This window comes from Mauremys mutica, chromosome 11, assembly GCF_020497125.1.
Source record: "Mauremys mutica isolate MM-2020 ecotype Southern chromosome 11, ASM2049712v1, whole genome shotgun sequence".
NCBI classification, from domain to species: domain Eukaryota; kingdom Metazoa; phylum Chordata; order Testudines; family Geoemydidae; genus Mauremys; species Mauremys mutica.
This window is the reverse complement of record NC_059082.1, coordinates 78,480,150-78,501,781: the sequence shown is the minus strand read 5'-3', so window position 1 is coordinate 78,501,781 and position 21,632 is coordinate 78,480,150. Positions and strand designations below refer to the sequence as shown.

The following is a 21,632-nucleotide window of genomic DNA, read 5'->3' as shown; positions in this document are numbered from 1 at the left end:
GTGTAAAAACCAATGACATCAGGTATACTACCAGTCTACATTGGTTTCAGTTAGGCCAGGCAAGGAGAGAACATCTATGCCCAGTTGCAAGGGAAGGGGACTGGCACAACAAACAGTTATTTCTAAAGCTCACAGTGTTTATTACTAATTATATAAAGCCCAAGCTAAGGTCACATATTCAGTTAATTCTGCAGCTGAAAAAGCTGTTAAATATTTATGAGTGTAATAAACCGATATTGATTTACTGTGCAGTCTCCCAAACTCTAGTCTAATCAATTAGAGTTAACACAAAAGAGCTCACGATGAGGATTTACACTTCAGGCAAAATTTGTTTTGAACCTTTTAGCTGCGTATATCATCTGGCAGAAGGGTGGGAAAGAGAATGGTGAAGACCCCGGGCAATTTAAAGACCACATTTTATTTAATAGAAAAAAAATCAAGTTTCCGACTGTCGCTTGCTGTTTAGTGCATTCTGCCTGCCTGTATTTCAGACATAAAATTATTTTCTTATCTACATATACCCAGGGACAGCTACTTACCTGGGACTCAACTCCTTTTAAGACATTATGGAAGATTTTCATAGTCAGATCTTGTGATTCAGCAAGCATCAAATTCTTGGGAACTCACCTAGCTCGTATGTGTCTGATGTTTTGACGTACCTATACTTTGGCTCATTCACTTTATGCTGTCACTTGGAAATGATCTTCCAAGTAAGAAACCTGAGTTCAGATCGATAGAGTTGCTGAAAAGAAACTTTCATCACTTTTGGCAGGCTCTCTTATTAATGTCCAATGATTAAGGGATTTTTAAAAATAAATGGAGGTGGGGAGGGAAATCAAATGTATCTATCTAGCACATATCCAATGCTAATCGGTCTATGTTTAAACACACCTGAGTAATAAAAAGGGTTGAACAGTTTTTCTGGGGAACATTCAAAAGGGAACCAGAAGGGACATCATGGCATAAACTCCCACTTAAGTAATAAGCTCTTCTTGGAAAAGGCAGACCTTCACAATATACCTACTCAAACATTATGCCTCTAGAGCACTGCCCTGAAAGGAATCAGATTGCCAGGCAGACACATTTTGGGTTGCAGGGGAGCAAGGGGTCTTTGTGCCAAGTGGTCTGTGGCCAGGCTTCCCACTCGATCAGGCCAGCCACTGCCATCTGCAGCTGGGTAAACCAGCATGTGTCAGGATCAGTAGAGAGCTGGTAAACTAATCAATCCTGGTCTTTCCTGATAAGGGGCAATTTGGACACTTCTTTAGTTATTAAGCAAGTCATTTCACCTCTCTGCCTCAGTTTCCCTATCTGTAAAATGAGGAATAATGATACATATCTCTTTTGTAAAGTCTTTTGAGACTGATTGAGGACAAGTGCTATAGAAGAACTAGGTATGAGGATTATTAGCGTTCCACATTATTGCTCCCTTAAGTAGCAAGCAAAAACGCAGTGAGGACAAAGATTCTTATGACAGGAGTCATGACTTTGCACGTCTTGCATTTCAATTTAGAATAGAGATTTCACACTTAACAAAAAAGGATAGTGGAGTCAAACAACCGTACCTACAGAAACCGGATTGCACCGACAACCCCGGTAGAGAATCCTCTTGCTTCTGTTTAAATGGCCATGCTTTAGAACACTCATGACTGAAAACACAGAGAAGGCTGATGACCCAAAGAGTATCCTTCTCTCACTGCACCAGAGAGAAGCTTGCATTAAGAAGAAAATATATATCCATAGTCTTCCTGTCTAAATGTTTAGACATCCTGAGAATCTGTCAAAATCTCAGAGAGCTCCCAAGTTCACAGAGACTCCTGCCTGAGTCATCAGTGCACACAAGGTGCTGGAAGACAAGCACAGTACAGAGATTAAAGGGGAGGTACTGGTGTGCCAAGCTTTACTGAGAATGCAACAATTCCACGCTCTAGACTAGAGGATGCACTAATGTGCCAACATGCAGAGCAGGAGCAGATGTGTCAAATCTCACAGCAGCAGCAGGAGGCCAGGTTCACAGGAGGCACCAATGCACAGCAGTCTCAAGAGAGGAAGTTGATGCAGTGCCAAGCCCCACAGAAGGGATCCTGTCTGACTGAAAGGGCCAATTAGAGTAAAGCTGGGAGCTATCAGACACTAACTTCCATAGTCGGAGTTGTAATGAACTCCTCTGGAAGCACTCAGCACCAAAGCCCTATCAAGGCACAAAGATCTAAAAGAGAACCAGTCTTTTTCTACATGCTTCAGCTGGACACCAATCTATACCAACCTGATTCAGGATCTCCCATTATTGAAACAGGCAAGGGAAGTGGGTATGTACATATCTGGAACTCTGAGAACTCAAAATCTTGTGGTGGAAGAATATTCCATCTGCTTATGTCACTGGGACTCAATGTTCTATAGTGATGCACAATGGATCTGCTTGTCTAATCCCTAGAGCATCAAGAGATGGAGTCCACTGGAAGAGAGACAGAACAAATACGAAGCATTGCTACATTCCATGCTGCATCCGGCACCAGAGTAACAACAATACACATCTTTCAGTGTGCCACAAAGGAGTGCATTGAAAGAATCATATGTAAACATTTATATTGCGTGAAGCACACAGATACGATGCAGAATGAGGCAGAAGCCTTAAGGCAATGGGGCCTCCCCATTCAATCTAAGGATGGAAATGCACGAGTGGATTACAAAAATGGAGGAGTTGAATAAGAGTCTGAAATAACTCTTAAAGCAGCCAAAATTACTGAAATAGGCGCTATCATGTCTCAACCACAATATAGCCCAATGTCGAAGACATCAAAATCCCAGGAACTACAGCATATAAAAAACAAGTAATTTGGTAATGACAGGAATTCAGGGAAAAGGGATAAAAGATATCCAACTTCAGAGAAGAGAGGCAAGGGGCCAAGGGAGGTGGAGCTGTGATTGTTAGAAGCCAGTGAACAATTCATGTCTAGTTGTTTTGCCAGTCACATTTATAAGGGCTGGCATGTTCTGGGGCCTCTGAGGTACTTTTAGATGGAACGTGCTTAGTGAGGAAAGAGCCCTTAAACAAGTCTGTAGGTAACTCAGAGGGTAAAAAATAAAACTCCAATAACCAAACTTAAAAGCTTGGAGAGTTCCTGCATGATCTACACTGGAGGCAAGAATGAAAATCCTGCGCAGATGGTATCTTTAAAGAACAAGAGTTACTCCCACTAACCTGACAAAATGAAATTCTCATCCACAGCCTTCTTTTTTCCTCCCCAATATCACACCATATGCTGCATACAAGTTTCTACCCCCACTCAAAACAGATTTCGCGTTTTAATAATTTAAGACATAGGCGAACTGCCAATGGCTTCTGTACAACAGAAACTATATGCATCCAAATGAATTAATATGCACAAATTATTGACAGTGATTTGGCACAGAGCAACCAACCAATAATCCACAACACATAAGCCATTCCACATGCTGTTTATACATTTTCCTAGTTCCAGTATATGGCATGTTTACCTTCTGTCCATGAGAGGACAAATGCTAACAGCAGATTTCAAGGAATGGAACAACAGGTTATGGTAAATAAAATCCAAGACCACTCTCCATCTCAATTTTGTTCTCACAAGAGCTACTGGTCTAACGAGAAGCTGTGCTCTGTATCTAATGACTAGGAACGAACTAGGTTAAAATTAAATGGTCTAATGTTTGTTCCATTTAAAAAAAAATCTAGGAAACTACTGACTTTCATTATGGACATTCTTCATAGTCTGGCCATGATTGGGAGGTAGCGACAAGTTTATTCTAGATTCACTATCGGGAAAGGTGGTTTTTAAGGGGATTACTGGAATTTGAAGTGATGAGAGCAGACAGCAGTGTAAGTATGTTTAAAGAAAAGATTGATGTTTATTTACTCTGGTATACCTGATGAACAAAGGTTTTGTCTACCAAAGACAACAACAATGGATGTGGGGACGTCTGCATGCTTAACGTTCACTATTTGTAATAATTCTATTATTTTAAAGCTTAAGAGGTCCAGTTAATAACACTTTATATATGCACTTGATAATGATCCTTCACCCTCTACATAGACAACTACTCAGCTGGCAGCTCTTGGGTTTTTTTTGTTTTTACAAAGTACTCCCAACAATTAAAATAATAATAATAAAAAACAATCACAATAATAAAGATGTCCTAAAAGGACCAGAATCTAAAACACTGTCCAGGTAAAGTAGTTGAAGTGCCTTAGGTAGAAGTTCAGTGACCAAGATTCAAACTGCCTGCACTCCCTCTGGAAATTGCTCAAGCAGTGCTGGGGGAGAGGGGGCTGCGCATTTCAGTGGATCAAAGCAAGGTCGATATAACGCGGTTTCACCTATTAACCACAGGCCCTGCCCCCACTCCACCTCTTCCTGCCCCCTCCCCTAAGCCTGCAGTGCCCTTGCTCCCACCAAAGCCTCCTGCACACCATGAAACAGGTGTGCAGGAGGTGTTGGGAGGGAGGGGGAGGCGCTGATCTGCGGTGGGAGGCCCTGGGAGCAGGGTAGGGGAGCTGATGGGGGGCTGCTGATGTATTACTGCGGCTCTTTGGCAATGTACATTGGTACATTCTGGCTCCTTCTCAGGCTCAGGTTGGCCACCCCTGTCTAGACAGACTAAAAGGATTATAAAGTGCAGCCTTCCCTGTAGCTGTGACAGCATCCATGAACTATAAGAATGATACTTTTGCAATATGTCAGCAGAATCCTATAAAAGACTTCCAATAACCTCCAGAAATCAAGGGCCAGCGGTCACCAGAAAGTAGAACCTCAGCATTCCCAAGGGAAATGCTATTACAGTATTACTTTGGAAAGACTGTCCAATGCCACACTGATCAGCCAACTTGGCCTTCTACTTTAGGTAATAATCATAGATTGGATCCCCAATAATACATAGCTAGCAACTCAGATGATACATTTGGAGTTAAGCCCGAGTCCTGGACTACCAGTGTACTGCTGTACATGCTGGAGAAGGCTGCCTTCCAAATTATATCCTTTATAAGATACATAGGGATTTGAGATGAGGGAGGGCGAGCTAGTAACCACCACAGGTTATAAAATTAAAATGTTTTCTATGCAAATATGCATGACCATTTCCCAATAGAGGATAACAGAATAACTCAACCTCAATTTCATTCATCTGGTTATTTCACATATAGATAATTTCATGAAGTTCTGCCTCACACAGAGCCTTCAGTAGTTTTAGTAGAGGCAGAAGCCCCTGCAGCAACATATTTTTGTTTTTTGGTCAATTTGCAGCTTGTAATCCCAAATTTCATGCTCTGCAATATATTATATATAAATATGACCCAAGTCTTCTGATGTCTGTCTTTCTTTACTGGTATCATTTCTCTCTGCTAAAACACAGATAAACATCCAAATACTAAAGAAAACTCAATCATAAATAACCTATACTAGAATTCTTTATAACTTGTATGAAAAACCACTACTCCCAGGAGAGTACTGAACATGCATATATTTTAAAAGAGGTCCTATTAAGATTGCTGTCTTGATTTAAGCCAAACTGTTCTGTGCAGAAGAAAACTGCCTCAAAGTGAAAAACCTACAAAGCAAAGCAGCAGCAAATTAAATCTTCAAGCATGACTCAAACTAAATATTTCTGCCAGAACCCACGTGTTTAGCAAGTCATTTCAAATATTCGTTTCAATGCCAATTTGTTGTCAAGCTCAGACATTTATCCTCAGGCTTCAAAGCTTACTACCCCCTCAAACAGCACTCCTAGACAATTTGCAAAGTTTTACAGAAAATGGACACTAGCAAATATATAGGTTTCTTCCTGTAGGGAGCGATTCCAAGACCACCACCTTAAAATGTATCTCATTTCTAGGGGATGCTAAAAATACCCTTGATCTACAACATTTCCAGACTACCTAATGGCCTCTTTCCCAACCCATTTGCTACTAAGAGAGATCAACAAGAAGAAAAAGGACTGGCAAGATGAACATTGGCCCAACCAACCCACTTTTTTTGAGGGCTAGAATGGAGTCCATGGTATGTAAAACCCAGAGCTATTACTTGATATAAGAATGTCCATACTGAGTCAGATCAATGGTCCTTTTAGCCCATTATCCTGTCTCTGACAGTGGCCACTACCAGATGTTTCAGAGGGAGCGAACAGAACACAGTAATTTATCAAGTGATCCATTCCCTGTCATCCAGATCCAGTTTCTAGCAGTAAGAGGCTTAGGGAGCATGCGATTACTAATAGTTAAGTCATTTGTAGACCTATCCTCGATGAACTTCTCCAATTCTATTTTGAATCCAGTTATTACTTTTGGCCTGCACAACATCCCTTGGCAATGAGTTCCACAGGTTGACTGCATGTTGTGTGAAGCAGTATAGTACTTCCTTGTGATTGTTTTAAACTCGCTGCCTATTAATCCCATTGAATGACTCTTGGTTTGTGTTATGTGAATAAGTTAATAAAACTTCCTTATTCACTTTCTCCATACCACCCATTATTTTATAGACCTCTATCATATCCCCCACCACGGTCATTTTTTTCCAAGCTGAACAGTCTCAGTCCTTTTACTCTCTCCTCATATGGAAGCTGTTCCATACCCCTAAACATTCTTGTTGCTGTTCTCTATACTTTTCCAAATTCTAACGCACCTTTTTTGAGATGGGGCAATTGGAACTGCGCGCAATATTCAAAGTGTGGACACACCATGGATTTATACAGTGGCATTATGATATTTTCCATTTTATTTTATTATCCCTTTCCTAGTAGTTTCTAAGCTTTTTTGACTGCTGCTGCACAATGAGCAGATATTTTCAGAGAACTATCCACAATGACTCTAAGATCTCATTTTTGAATGGTAACAACTAATTTAGACCCTATCATTTTGTATCTATAGTTGGGATTCTGTTTTCCAATGTACATTATTTTGCATTTATCAACATTGAATTTCATCTGCAATTTTCTTAGGCAGTTTTATGAGATCCCTTTGTAAGTCTTTGCAGTTAGCTTTGGACTTAACTATCCTGAGTAATTATGTACCATCTGCAAACTCTGCCACCTAACTGTTTACCCCTTTTTACAGATCATTTATGAATATATTCAATAGAACTGGGCCACTTATTCCTACCGTTTGTGTCCTATCTTTAAATCAGTTATTGAACCATGAAGGGACCTTCCCTTTTAGCTCATCACTGCTTACTTTGCTTAAAACCCTTTGGTCAAGGACCTTGTCAAAGGCGTTCTGAAAGTCCGAGTACACTTGGATCATCCTTGTCCACGTTTGTTGATTTCCTTAAATAATTCTAATAGATTGGTGAGGAATGATTTCCCTTTAGAAAAGCCATATTGACTCTTCCCCAACATATCGTGGTCATCTATTTGTCTGATAATTCTGTTCTTTACTATAGTTTCAACCAATCTGCCTGGTACCAAAGTTAGGCATACCAGCCTGTAGTCGCCAGGATCACCTTTGGAGCCTTTAAACATAAAAATAAGCATCATGTTAGTTATCCACTAGGATAAAAGATGATGTTGGGGTCAATTGGTTTACATTTTAATTTGTTAAAACTCAAACTCTAGAACAAATATTGGGATAAAAGCTCTTGGTGAAGGAATTGGTGTCCTTCCTCTCTTCAGCCAGGGCTGAAAAAGCTGCCACTCAGATTTCAGCTATAACACTAGCTCTTCAGTCCATCAAGCAAAAGCAGGGGACTAACGATTTGATACTACTGTTATTTCTAAAAGAGAACAAACTTTTGGGGGGGGGGGGGTACAGAAAACACACATACTTTGAGGTCATCCTTATACACCAAACAGGATCATTAAAGAGCAAAAGCTTTTCACCGTTACAGTTTATTGACTGCAAAAGTAGATTCAGAAAAAAGTATGTGATCATTTATCATTAGCTTGGTATTTTCTTTTATCGAGCACAATGAGATACACAGAACGGAATAGAGTTCTTTACTACAGCCACTAACAAGACTCTTAACGGATTATTTTTTCTTACTCTTCTTTGCATTGGATACAGGAGACCTGACTTTTTAAAAAAAGGTTATATTTAAAAATAGATTTATTTACTGCTTTTTTATTTTATTTTAAACCTATGAGCAACTGTATCATGATCTTAGCTCTTCCCTGGTTTTGCTAGACCTAGTAGATGTCAGAGGGATATGTACTGTTAACTCCTACACCTTAACTGAAGGCAAGAGGGATTCAATATCAAGGCTTTCTTCAAACTATTAATAAATGAAGCCAAATACATACCCATTTTTTTAGATAATTTAGGTCCCATTTCTGCAAGAATTGTAGCACAATGATTAACATCAAACGGGGCTACTCACACGCTTAAAGTCAGGCATTGGCTTAAATCCCTTGCTAAATCTCTCTCTCTCATCTCTCTCAGTCTTGCCTCTTGTGAGATCATCATTTAATTAGCCCTCTGGTCATTTCAAGCTTTGTCTATGATACGGAATTTTACAAAAAAGAATTCTCATTGGTGCGACCACTGAGTAGTAAAAAAATCTCCTTCAGCTAGATCCATTCTTACTATCATGTCAATTACATTTGCTTTAGCAGGTTTAACTAAATGGGAAAAACACCACAGGGCACCAGAGCCTTGTCTACACCAGGGCTATCACTGAACCAATTTTTTTGTTAAATTCCTATGACGTCTTGCAGACTAGATAGGTCACAGCTTTCTAATGTAAAATCCAAGAGAACATGTGTGTGCTGCACGCGCTTTGTACCCATACACTCACACCCACCCGCCACTCAGGCCTTCTTTTTATAATACAAATGAGCAAAAAAGGGGAAAAGTCCTAATATTTATTTTCTTTTGCAGGTCACCTTTAATATGAATAATTTACTTTCACTCTCCTGGATAAACAGTGTGAGTGATTCAGCAGGTACAGCAGCAAAGCAAAGACAGTTCAGATCCTCAGACTTTATTCCTCAGTGTCAGACTGAAATATTTATATTCCATATAAGCAAAACAACCCCACCCCCACACCCCGGCAATCCCAAAAGTTCTGTCTGGACCTATCCTCAGCTTTGTAAGCAATTGGATGTGGAGTCCTGCTTGCTCCAAAGCAATCTCTCTCTCTGCCTCCCAAGCAGTCTCTCTTGTGGAACCGCACTGGTCTTCAATCTTCAGCCTTGCTTCTGTTTCTTCTCTTGAGAACTTATCAAGGCTGCTCAAAAGAGTCCCTTTGCCATAACAGCCACGGCCCAAGAGACAACACATTGGCTGTATCATAGGAATTGTGGCAAGACACACACATGTAAGCAGCCTTAGTGGTATTGCTGAATCACGCACACAGGTTTCCCCAGGAATTTATGCATCTAGTCACATCCCCATTTATTCTTTCAGGTAAGACTGTTGTGCGATTTCAATACTTGATCTTCCAAAAATCAGGTGAGAAAAACGTAAGGCAAGCTCAGCCAATTCCAACTACAATCCCTATGTTCACTACTTCACTTGCTGAATGAAGATCTCTGAAGAAAGAACAGAAGCATCTTCCTCAACTGCTATCACTTATTTAACTGATTCAGAATAGCCTTCTAATTGCATGCACACTGGTTATTACTTCAATTTTCTCCCCTGGAAAGTGTTGAACTGTGAAATTAAGTTTATAGAAGATTTTGCTTTAAACACATCCACTTCCCACCTTACAAATACATTCCTGAGCTTCAAATTTTTGCTGTGCAGTTATTTCTTTTCTTCAACCCACCACTGTCTTGAAAGACTGGTTCTCCAATGCAAGGTGCTATTTTTCAGAGCCAAGGAACAGTAAGAAATCCATTACCAAGAAATTTGTCATGTTATGGGTTTATGGTGAAATACAAATATTGTTATTTAGAAAAATTCATGTTCTACTTTCACAGAGTTTTATTTTATAAACTGACTTGTTAAAACGTGTACGGCTTGTTTACAATTTGGGCATGATAGCAATGGAAGTGATTCATGATGAAAACTAATCCATATTTCTACTAAATGGGAATGAATGAGAATACAAAATAGAGATAAGCATCCAGTTTGCAAAACAAAATCCGTTCTTTTAAAAAAAAGGGCACTGTCAAATAAGTAATTTGCCATAACTTGAAAACCATCATTTCTTTCCCTACCTGCATTTCTAATAGCATGCAAAGGCACTTTGTTTACTTCTTTATTTGTACACCAATTTTGCCATCTCAAGAAACACACACAACTCTAGAGAATCACAGAATTGTAGGACAGGAAGGGACCTTGAAAAGTCATCTAGTCCAGTCCCCTGCACACATTGCAACACTAAGTATTATAGGCCATCCCTGACAGGTGTTTGTCTAACCTGCTCTTAAAAATCTCTAATGATGGAGATTCCACAACCTCTCTAGAGAATTTATTCCAGTGCTTAACCACCCTGACAGTTAGGAAGTTTTTCCTAATGTCCAACCTAAACCACCCTTGCTTCAAATTCAGACTATAAGCCTGGCAAAGGTTACTGTAATCAGAAGAGGAAAGAATAAACACTGGTCCCTCATACAAGTCAAAGCATTGTGCTCATATTAGCGGCCCCCCAAAAAAACCTCATGAGGTACTAAACTCTCCATTTTAATAAGCGGTGAGATCAAATATGAAGAGAAGTGCATGTCTTGGTTTCTGCTACAAAATTCTGGATTCCTTTAAAATGCATGAACAAATAAATGCTCATTTGCCTTAAAAAGCGATGATGCAAAGGTGTAAACAACTACTAGATGTAACTTCCCTGTAACGCAGTAGCATTAATAAGCTAGGTCAAGAAAAGATAACCAAGTTAAACAAACTAAATATCAAGCATTTCATTTGGGAAAAATGCTTGTTCATCTCAAAAGATTAACATCTAATTTAAAACGGCTAACACAAATTGAGCTGAAGAAAAAAACAACAGTAGATGGTAATGCAGTGATTCACAAATTCTTTATGAAAATTCAATGCAATATTTCTGATAGTCCGTAAAGGTCTCATTATAGTACGGGGGCTGGCTGTTTCCCTTTCCCCAGACAGTACATCATGCTTTTCTACCATTACAATTAGTTTAAGATGGGTGCGTGTCTCTATCTCCACCCCCACTATGCTTGGTATGCCTACAGCTGAAGAAATGGCTCACAATTCTATTTGCTTAAAAACCGTTTGTTTAGATGGATCTCCTACTGGAGATTAGTAGCCTACTTAATATTTTATTTGAATGATTAAAAAGGCCCCACCACAAACTAGGTACAGATGTGAGAACAGAGTTTGCAGTAAGACATCCTTCTCTAACTTTTGAAGTTCAATTTGCTCGTAAACTACCATGATGGATGTCCTGATGAATTAATCTGTTTCCAAAGTTCAAATAAAAGCCTGAATTCTATAAAAGTCTCCTCCTTCACCTCTTGGGGTGAAAGTTGGACTACTGTCGTTTCTCATGCTATAAATCAAATGAAGAGAAAGCATTCAACATTTACCAGACACAGCAATCCTCTTCACTGAATATAAACATTTCTCATTTCAGCAGTGAAACCATATCTTTACTTTTGTCTGGTTGTTGGAAATCGTGTCCAACAAAAATCACAATCACATGGTGAAAAGAATGCTATCTCGTAGAGTTGAGCTTATGTAAAGTGCACAAAAATACTATGCACAAGTTTTGAGACATTATGATTCCCTAGTTTTTGTTTTTTTGGAACTTTCACATTACTTTTGTGCCCACATTCTATATACAACAAATAGAACTAAACATTATCTTGGTGACACCTCTGAATTAAATTTCTTCTCATATCTTTTTTTCATTTTAAACTGAACAAGGTACATATTTACATCAGAGCTAGGTGCTATTTTGTTTGCTCTGTGCCCACTTTGCATACTGCAAAATAAGGTAAACTCTGAGGTGAACAGGGCTAACATCTATCAGAGATTAACATAAATGCACATGAAAATATATGCTTTTCTGTAACAATAACGTCAATTAACTGTAAGATTCACCCACATCAATATAATGATTCTGAAGGAAAAGTTCTCCCATAACTTTGATTTATCTGTAACCTGTAAATAGAAATATATAAACCGCACCATTAACGTGTGAGATTACACCAAATACCTGAATAGTTTCTGGAGGGTCATCAGATTTGGCAACCAAGGTGAAGTGCATTCAAATGACCAAAGAAATATAGGGATTCTGTTTAACAGCAAAACTAGGAGGTCTCCTTTTACAAACTGTTAACAAGAAAAATTTTTCTAGAAGCAACAAAATCTTTATGAACGTCTAAAGCAGCTACTTGGGTTCTTCCTTCACTGACGGCTGCTCAACTGGGTTTACTGCTGTAGTTTACTTTCAGAAAGCCTTTCTAAACATTGTACATGTGCCTTTTTGAGTAAATTAAAAAAAAACTAATTTTTTTTGTTTATTTTAAAACAGGCTTCATACTGCAGTACTCAAAGTTGGTGGGAGGACATAAATATTTGGGGAAAAAGGACATTGCAGAAAGTGAACACCCCCACCCCTAACAAAATAAAAATTAATTTTCTACCTTTACACCTTTCCCTGAGGGCAAAGGAATGTTTATTTTACAAAACATTTATCGATGTATTTGATGCTATATCACAGGATAGTTTAGGATTGGTTAATTAACATAGGGAATAATTATCAATATTCCAGATAGACAGTGGGTGTAGTTACAAGATAAGATGACTTGATTCTATTTATGCAGGAGGCATTTATTTGGGTTGCACTTAAGAGGACATTATGCACCCCATTTTGACTGATTCAAAATGTTACTTAATCTGACAAAGCAGAGAAAAAAAGTTAAAAGTTAGAGAACTATTTCATGGGCGGCCACATTTCAAATACCGTATTACCCACTAATGCGTCCAACTCACAATTAAAATTTAAACCAGTGTTAAAAGTTCTGTGCTGTGTCAGTGTGTTTTCAATCCCCTTTTCCATCTGTGCTAGTTTAAGAAGTCTCAGACCAAAAAGCAAGTACACCAAAGAGACAGTACATTCACAAAATACTTTAAAGTATTAATGCAGTCCACAACATCTTCAAGTCTTCTCTAGTTAGGCCCTTGTGCACGGCTGCTCATGCATAGTTTATGTAACACTGAAAGATAAAGCAATGCTTCTGGTAGCTTGTCTAGAGAACCAGAAATAATTTCTAGGCCACTGTTCATCTCCCTTTGCCACCTCTACACTGAAGCACTACTGCAATATTTATTCCACTCATGCCTCTCTTTCTCACGTCATACTGCTTGGTGTCACACAGCTGCAAAAACCACCTGCCACTGCGATGTAGCTATTGTTTGTGTCACCTCCCCCACTCCCCATCATTCTTTCTGAAAAGGATTTGCTCATTCTACTCTAAAGGCTCTCCCCTCTGCCTTTTTGCAACACTGAAAATGGGAATCCCAGGTGGCTCTAGCTAGCTAATTATCCATGTGCTTTTAGAGTCTAATTCTTTCTACTGGTAATGTAGCAGAGTCTTCAGCCACAAAGTCATTTCATATGCTAATTAGAGACAGGCTAGCTAATACCTCAGTCTGCTCAGGAGTACTAATCTTTTGTGGGTACTAATATGAGAACAAGATGAGCTATGAAAATGGCCCCCAAAACATGCTACATCTCCCTCCCACCCAGCCCATCCCCATAATAAAAACCTCTCTTGTATATCCGAATGTAGTAGTTTGATGAGCGAGCTGAGTGGAGTGCCTTCATAGAGCAACAGGAGACAGACTTAAAAATTGAGTTTTCCCTTGTATGTCTGGAAAAAAATTCCAATAGTGGCATTATCTAAATTTTATCTATGCAAATTGTCCTTAAGGATTTTCTGGTGTAATTAGCATGTCAGAAATTTATCAAACCAAACCAGTAAGTCTTGAATCCGAAACCAAGATGTTATTTAATTCTGCAAAGACTGAATAATGACTATCAGCATTTCAAGTTTGCAAACTCACCCCATGTATTATAGATCTACTGTACTGTCCGTCTAATCTAGATTGGATCCCTAGGGCAGGGACCATGTGTCATTATTTGCATCAGCACCTGAGCTCACTGTTGGCACTTAAGCAATTGGTCCCAAAGTCACTTCAGACAGGCAAATGCAATTGTGAGGATGATTCTTTGGTGAACATCCAGAAAACAAGAACCAATAAAAGCTTGGCATTCTCTAGCCTGCACCACTATTAGAACTACTTTAATTTGAAGTGGAATCTGCACAATGGCACAAAAGTGACTCAGCAAAAAATTTACCCTGTGTATATTCATTGTTAGGAAGCAAGTATCTGGTGAGAGAGATACAGATATCCAGTTTGAAGAAAAATCAGAGAGACTGTAGTGCCGGTGAGATCCAACAAATCTTGGAGAACAGTCTTTTGATGATGTATAAAAGAGGTTCTTTACACACTACTTGAAAATTTTGACAAGTTGCTATGTACAAGGAAATATAATTTTATTTTGACTGAAATGAAAGGTAGAAGGTGAATTATTAGTTCTCAGTAATAAAAAACTCATTTTATGGCAGTTCATTCTACATACTTAATTTATGGTGTCAGTGCAAGACTAAGGATATTGCTGTTGTGCAGAAGTTCAGAAAAACTAGTGCACAGAGCCAGCTAGCTACTAAAGAGGCCACAAAAGGTCATTTCTCAGCACTGCAAGACAAGAATAGGAAAATAACTTGCAGTGCAAAGCAGACTTTGCTAGGGAGTTAAAAATCCACATGACTCTGAAGTGCTGTTTTAAAGACTAATGATGTAAAACCTAATGGGAAACCACAAATATGGTTATTTTAGACCTCTGAAACAGCTCCCAGTACGTTACAATCCATGTTAGTGGAGTTCTCACTATGGGGGAAAACCCTATGGCAAGCCCTCTTTTCAAAATTCTCGCATGGATAACCCACACATGCACATATTTTTCCAAGCTATTCCAAGTCTGTATTGTCTTGGACTCCTGGAATACCATGCCATCCTCATTAGTTACAGTACAAGTATACCTCAGTTAAAGCTATACAGAACCAGTATCAGAGGTGTAGTAAGATGAGGCCCTGAAACATAAACCCTTGTATCAGAGGCCCAGTATGAGGCCTAAGGCCTGAACTAAAGTAATGGTCAAGACTTTGCTAACATAAAGCAAAGTTAAACTGTGAGCCAGAGGCAGGCCCTGCTCACAGAGGCTGGCAAGGAAAGGGGTGATGTTGCAAAAATACACATACCTAAAAGGTACCAGAACTCTCGGATACTTGCACATTCCACACAGATAACAAGGAATAGGCTGACCCATCCTAAAGATGGGCAAAAGAGTAATATGATGGATAGAGTTGTTTTGTTCGAACCAACATGTACAAGGTGAGAGGAGGCACCTCACTGTGTAGAGAGGTTGTACCTTGCTGTGTAGAGGGGTTGCACCTCAATACGTCAGGAGCGATGTGTAACTTGTTTGTACTTCTGTATAAGAATACATCCCTGGGGCAGTGTCTTTGTCTGGCCTAGGGGACAGTGGAGCGTTCCGCCACTGACTGACCTGTGTCCATTTTCAGGGGGCACATATTCGTAGCATGTCCTGTAGAGTTTGCTGGAAACTATTACTGTGCTTCGTTTGACAATAAAACTGGACGGATGCCTTCGTACCTTATTGGAGTCTGTGGTCATTGGGGGTTCTCTCGGGGTCTGTTGTGCCAGTGATCTACAGAGCTGGGGCAGCACACAGAGGGAACACATGCACGCAGCTGACTGTTATCAACATTGGACAGAGCAGAGCACCACACCGGTGGCATCTGACAACAAGAGGCTCAATAACCATTTCAACATGTCATACCTGAGAATTTAAAAAAATCCAAAATGCAATTCCCATAATCCAGCTGGGCATACACCAGGAGGAAGGGAGACGGGGAGAAAGCAAGTATCTGCCTTTTTTCTTTTAAATCAGCTTTACAAAAAGGTAAAAGGACATTTGGTTAGTCTAAACTGGATTCTCCATGTAAACAGAATCAATCAACAGGCCTGCGACGCTTACAGATGATTATCAGCGCCAATACAATCAGACAGCTATGCATGTTCTCTGACTCATTTATCTACCTCAGAAGATGAAAGAGATGTCTATTATGGATCAATAAAGACCTGATGTCTGAAGAAATGAGCATCAGAAAAGAGAAATGGGAATGTCCAGGTAACTGCAGCATTTCAGTCTGCAAACAGGTATATATTTAGCAATAGGCTGGGGATAGAGAGAAAAAGCTTAAGGACAATGACAAAAAATTTTCAGTTAAACCCCCAATATATTTTTGTGAAAGAAAGCAAGTCTTTTGCTTTTAACTGTAGCCCAAAACTGCATTAAGTCTCTTGGGTGCTTTGATTTTTTTCTCTTTTTAAATCTTGGCATACAGACAGCTCCAGGGCTCAGTAGGAGAAATTATTAAAAGCACGCCTGCAGAAGTAAAGACATCAGTCATTGCCCTTATCCCGTGTGTTTCATAAGCACTTTCCCCCCCATGCTGTGTGTATAAGATTTCATGCAGTCAGAATCATCCCTTTTAACAGACTGAAAAATTAAAAAAGTTTTAAGAATCAGCATCTCATTCCATCAAAATGGAAAGAGAAACAACATCCAAAAACGTTTCACTGTTCAGAAAGGTCAGATGCACCTTAATATTTTATCAAAGCCACTTTCATTTGTCCTGTAGAATTCATTTAGCCAAGTAATTGGTAAAAATAGTTCTTATACAATACAGTTTCATAAAAAAATCACATCCCAAAATGAACAAGCAATAGAGAAAACAAACCAGCTCAGTTTAGAGTGCTTTCCTAGGCTGCTTGAAGTGTCCAAGGTCCAGATGTGTTTCAACCCTTTTTTCTGCTCTGCTGTTGCAAAAATAGATGTCCTTTCTTTGACATTACTCTTCTATCCCCAGATCTTGACTTCCTTTCTTGAAGTCACATTATTGCTTCTCAATCCAGAGTTTCAGGTACTGTATACACGTATTGTATTATTTATGCACTACTGTACTAGAAACATGTATATAAAACTATTTTATTCATCATTACTCCCAAAGAATTAGAGGGTGAAAAGGTGTGAACATTAGATGATGCACTTATGCTTACAGTAGTTTTGAAAAATGAGGCAAAATTTAAGGACTTCACAAACTGCTTCCTGCTTCTAGTGACTATAGCACAGATTTTTAAAGGAATCTTAGTCATTGCTCCACTGAGTGCTACAACACCTAACTGACTCAGTCTCATTTCCAAAAGTGACCTAGGCACTTCAGAGTCTAAGTCATATTGAAAGACAATGGAACTTAAGCTCCTAAATCACTTTTGAAAATGAGACTTAGGCATTGCAATGCTAAACAGAGCAATGCCTAAATAACTAAAAATCCTGGGCCTATGGTTATCATCCTAATCTCAGAAATCTTCATACCTGAATATGTTAGCATGCATTAATCTATAAAGAAAACAAAGCCACAGGATTATTACTGGCCAGATTAGTCATCATTAGAGCTGGTCAGGCAGTTTTGATGAAAAACAGAATCTACATTTTGTGAGAACTTCTGCATATTTTCTCCTCTCTTCCTCAGCTGTTTCCCAATCATCTCTCATTATGCCTGCATATCAGATAGCTCTTGCCTCCAAAGTGAGCCAACTAACTTTGTGTGCTACTATTTGATTTGTACCGAATGGTCCATTCTTGCCTTGGAATCTGTGAATCTAGGAACTGAAATCTAAAACAAACAAGACGGAGAACAGACTATGTGCTTTGGGTTCAAAATATGAGTCTGAAGGACCCCTTCTGGAATTTTCAACATAGAATCATAGAAATGTAAGGCCAGAAGGGACCTCGAGAGATCATCTAGGCCATTCCCTTGTGCTGAAGTAGTACCAAGTATATCTAGACCATTCCTGACAGGTGTTTGTCTAGCCAGTTCTTAAAAACCTTGAATGATGGGGATTTCACAACCTCCCTTGGTAACCTATTCCTTAAAGTTAGGAAAGTCTTTATAATATTAACATAAACCTCTCCTGTTGCAGACTAAGCCAATTACTTCTTGTCCTACCTTCAGCGGACATGGAGAAAAATTGTTTACGGCCCTCTTTATAACACTATAGACGATTATATTAAAGACCTATTAGGTCTGCCTTCAATCTTCTTTTCTCGAGACTAAACATATCCAGTTTTTTTATTTTCCTTCATAGTCAGATTTTCTAAACTTTTTTTGATCATTTTTGTTTCTCTCCTCTGGATCCTCTAAAGTAGGAGGAAAGAAGTCAAAGCTCCCATCTGGTAAAAAGACTGAAGCTCCCATTTGGTAAAAGACCAAAGCTCTCAAGTGAAAGGAAGATGTAATTTGGGCTATGTCTGAACAAGAGAATTTCCATTGGTGCAACTGCCTTGGTGGTAGCACTAATGGGAGCTCTCGTGTACATTAGTTCTTGCAGCTCCTAGTGTTTTTACCACTTCAATTAAAACTTCAACTGAACTGGTGGTACCGTCAGTAGGGATTCTTCCCCCATAGAATTTCCTAGTATACACAGGGTTTAAGTGTCTCCTAACTTTGAAGGTCTACTATCTTCAGTATCTGAAATGACACAGCACACATCCTTCTACAGAGAAGAGAGGATGGAAGTTAGTAAACAATGGTCATTAAGATGACATGACACATTTAAAAAGAAAAACAGTTGTAAGACACAATCTGAGAACATGCATTTAAACCTTGAAAGGCAAGAAAAACATCATAGGGCTTTGAAAGAGCAGTTGGTGGAGAAATCATCTGAGAAACTGTTTCCTTGACTTACCTATGGTGCAATTTGTGGTTATTTTTCTCCGCTTGGGGTTGTGTCGTAGCAATTCTAACTCTCGTTTGGTTGGCTCCCATGTTGAATACTTCTCTCCAATGCCTGAGCAGATGAAAAGAAAGTTTCAGGGTGCTGTTAGCTAGAACAGCTGAAAGGATACTTTCAAGAAAAGGTTGTGATGCACTGTCCATTAAGTTGGATTCAGTATACAAAAAACTACAATAGCCAGCTTGCTTTTTATTACTGTTCAGAAAGGCAGCAATTGACCTTGACAATATGTTCCCATAAACATGGGCTAAAAGCACACAAAAGCAGTTACTTGTATAGAATTCCTATCTATCTGTTTCCAAGTAACAGTCTTTCCACCAATGGATGAAAAAACCTCCAATTAAAAAGAACCCCAGCATGAAGGCCAATCCAGTGTTATTTATTGTTTCAAGTGTCCATGATTTTCTTTGGGCTCAAAGGGGTCATATTGCCAGCACAACCGCATGTCTTGGGGCTAAGCACAGATTGGCTGAGATATAGGGCAATGTAGACAATTGTCCCCACATCTCTTCAATGAAATGACAAATATGGTAAATAAGCCAAAATAGATCCAACGTACCGGACAGCTACAGTCTTACTCTTAATAGATGCAAAGCAGGTTTTAGAGGATTTGGAAGATACTTAATAGTGTATTCCCTCATCACATATTAGGGGGTATGCTGCTATAACTCTCACTATGCCACTGTAGCATTGGGTAAAAGCAAATAGAGACTCTAGTAGAATGAAAGTCGAATGCTCTAACATTCCCCAGAAATACAGTTAGATGTAGTGGGGGGGTTTTAATTTAACTTTCCACTACCCAGAGCCAAACCTTATTTTCTCTAGAGCCATAGTTGAAATTTGTCATATTAATTATTTTCTTAAAATAAAAGCCCCCAGTGCTATGTTTCAAAAACATTTATTTTGTTTGGAGGACTGAAGGGTAGAGGGGAGTCAGGAGAGCCAGTAATCAGCGGAACAGATTAGATGTTGACACAGAGGTGTCTACAGTATAATCTGAAATATGAAAACTACAGCAACAATAAAAGACCCAAGAGCTGAACAGCTAAAGGCTGCTGCAGCATTCTATGCAGCAAAGAGAGAAATTGCTATGCAAGGCCAGTTATAGTAAGTCACAAAAGCATTTTGGCATTAAAAAAAAAAAAAAAGACAGGCAATCTATTCTAAAATTGAGGATTAAAGTCAATTAGAGTTCATCTTATTCTGTGCAGAATGCTCATCGATGAAACAGTACTGTGCTAGAGAAAATAAATTATAAATCATACACATGAAAAGAAGAAGAGTAGAAAATGTAGCTGGAGGCTTACACATTCTGCATGGTACATGTTTCATTTTTAATAGCTCTTTGATCTTCATTTTCAGAAATAGCTCTGCCTGTCAGAAGTTACCCATCCAAAATGTCTGAGTCATAGTTACTCTTGACCCTCAAGGTTCCTGCATATGACTGAGGTCTCATTCTTGGATTCATGAGGAGAACAAACTTCAAATCTACATAGATTCATATATCTCTTTACTATATTTGACTCAACAATTTTTAATGAAGAGCACAAGAACTAACAAACACTCCTTCCCTTTTCCCAAGGTTCAGCATTAACGGAAAATACAAGGAAAATAAAAAAGGGAAACTAATTACCATGTAACAGATTGAGGAGGTTAAACAGCTGCAATGCTTTGAATACACTATACAGTATGCACAGGCAAATGCTGAATGAAGCAGCATTACAGAGACACACATATGGACAGTCCACATATGACAGAACATTGGCTTGCAACAAGCTTTTCAATAGACAGCTTCAGCAAATCTTTTCAGATTAACAATATTTCTGTATTAATTTATAACAAACGGTTTTGCAAGCAAACTGTCAGAATTTTATATTATTTCCAATGTTTTAGTACTACCAGCTATTGGACTGGCCAGTTGCAAGCCTGGTAAGTCTAAAATTCAGTTATGCTACAATTTAAAAATGACCAAGCGAATTTAGTATAGTTTGTCAATAGGTACTGTACAGGACTTTGGTTAATTGTTTAATGGGACTGTTCAAAAAATAAACATCCAATATGTACAAATATTGGTTTATTGCATAAAAGTGAAAATATTAACACTAAAGCCCCAATCCTGCACACAAAAGTGGCTTAACTTTATGCAAGTGAATAGTCTCACACAAGTCAATGGTACTATTTATATGCATAAAGTTAAGCATGTTGCGTGAGTGTGTGTAGGTTTGGGATCTCAAGTGCTTTATAGCGAATCTGAGTCCTCAAGTAATTTTAAAGTAGTCAAGGTAAATAAAAGAGATCTGACAGCTTTGCAGGATTCTGGGTGAAGCAATTAAGTCTTGTTTAAATAGTAATTAAAAAAAAAATCGCACACACAAAGTTAAATGCCAGGACAAACATCAAGAGCAAAACAGGTGTGACATCTCTTACAGGAAACCTCTCATTAGAAAGGTCACAAGTTTTGTTCCGCATTAGAGTTTAAAGCAGAGATAGGGAGCTGAAGGAAGCAGATTCAAAGATTTCCTGTTCCCTTTACATTTATTCTTTTTTATAAAATGTAAGGAGAAAATTGAGGTGTGCCCCAAAACATGTGGAAAGATTGATCCCACTCTTTGGTAGTGGTTCACATTTTTTCCAGGAATGGCGGGGCAGGGGCATAAAGAGTGCACTAAAATCTGCAACATGAACAATCTTAAATAGACTGAAAATCTCAAGGCATGTACAAATTACCACTTATGGTTAAGGGAAAGCAGTGTTATTATTGGAGAGAAAACTCACTGTTTTCAAAATTATGCTGTAAAACAGCTAT

The 21,632-nt window shown here is 38.8% G+C and overlaps 1 protein-coding gene across 3 annotated transcripts in view; it reads right to left on the bottom strand.

Moving 5' to 3' along the window:
- Positions 1 to 21,632, bottom strand: part of USP22 (ubiquitin specific peptidase 22) — a 175,483-nt gene that overhangs the window by 50,215 nt on the left and 103,636 nt on the right. For all 3 annotated transcript variants that reach the window (XM_044978788.1, XM_044978787.1, XR_006572291.1), the window contains one exon: positions 18,779 to 18,880. In XM_044978788.1, the coding sequence (XP_044834723.1) occupies positions 18,779 to 18,880 (102 nt within the window). The remainder of the gene's footprint in view (positions 1 to 18,778; positions 18,881 to 21,632) is intronic.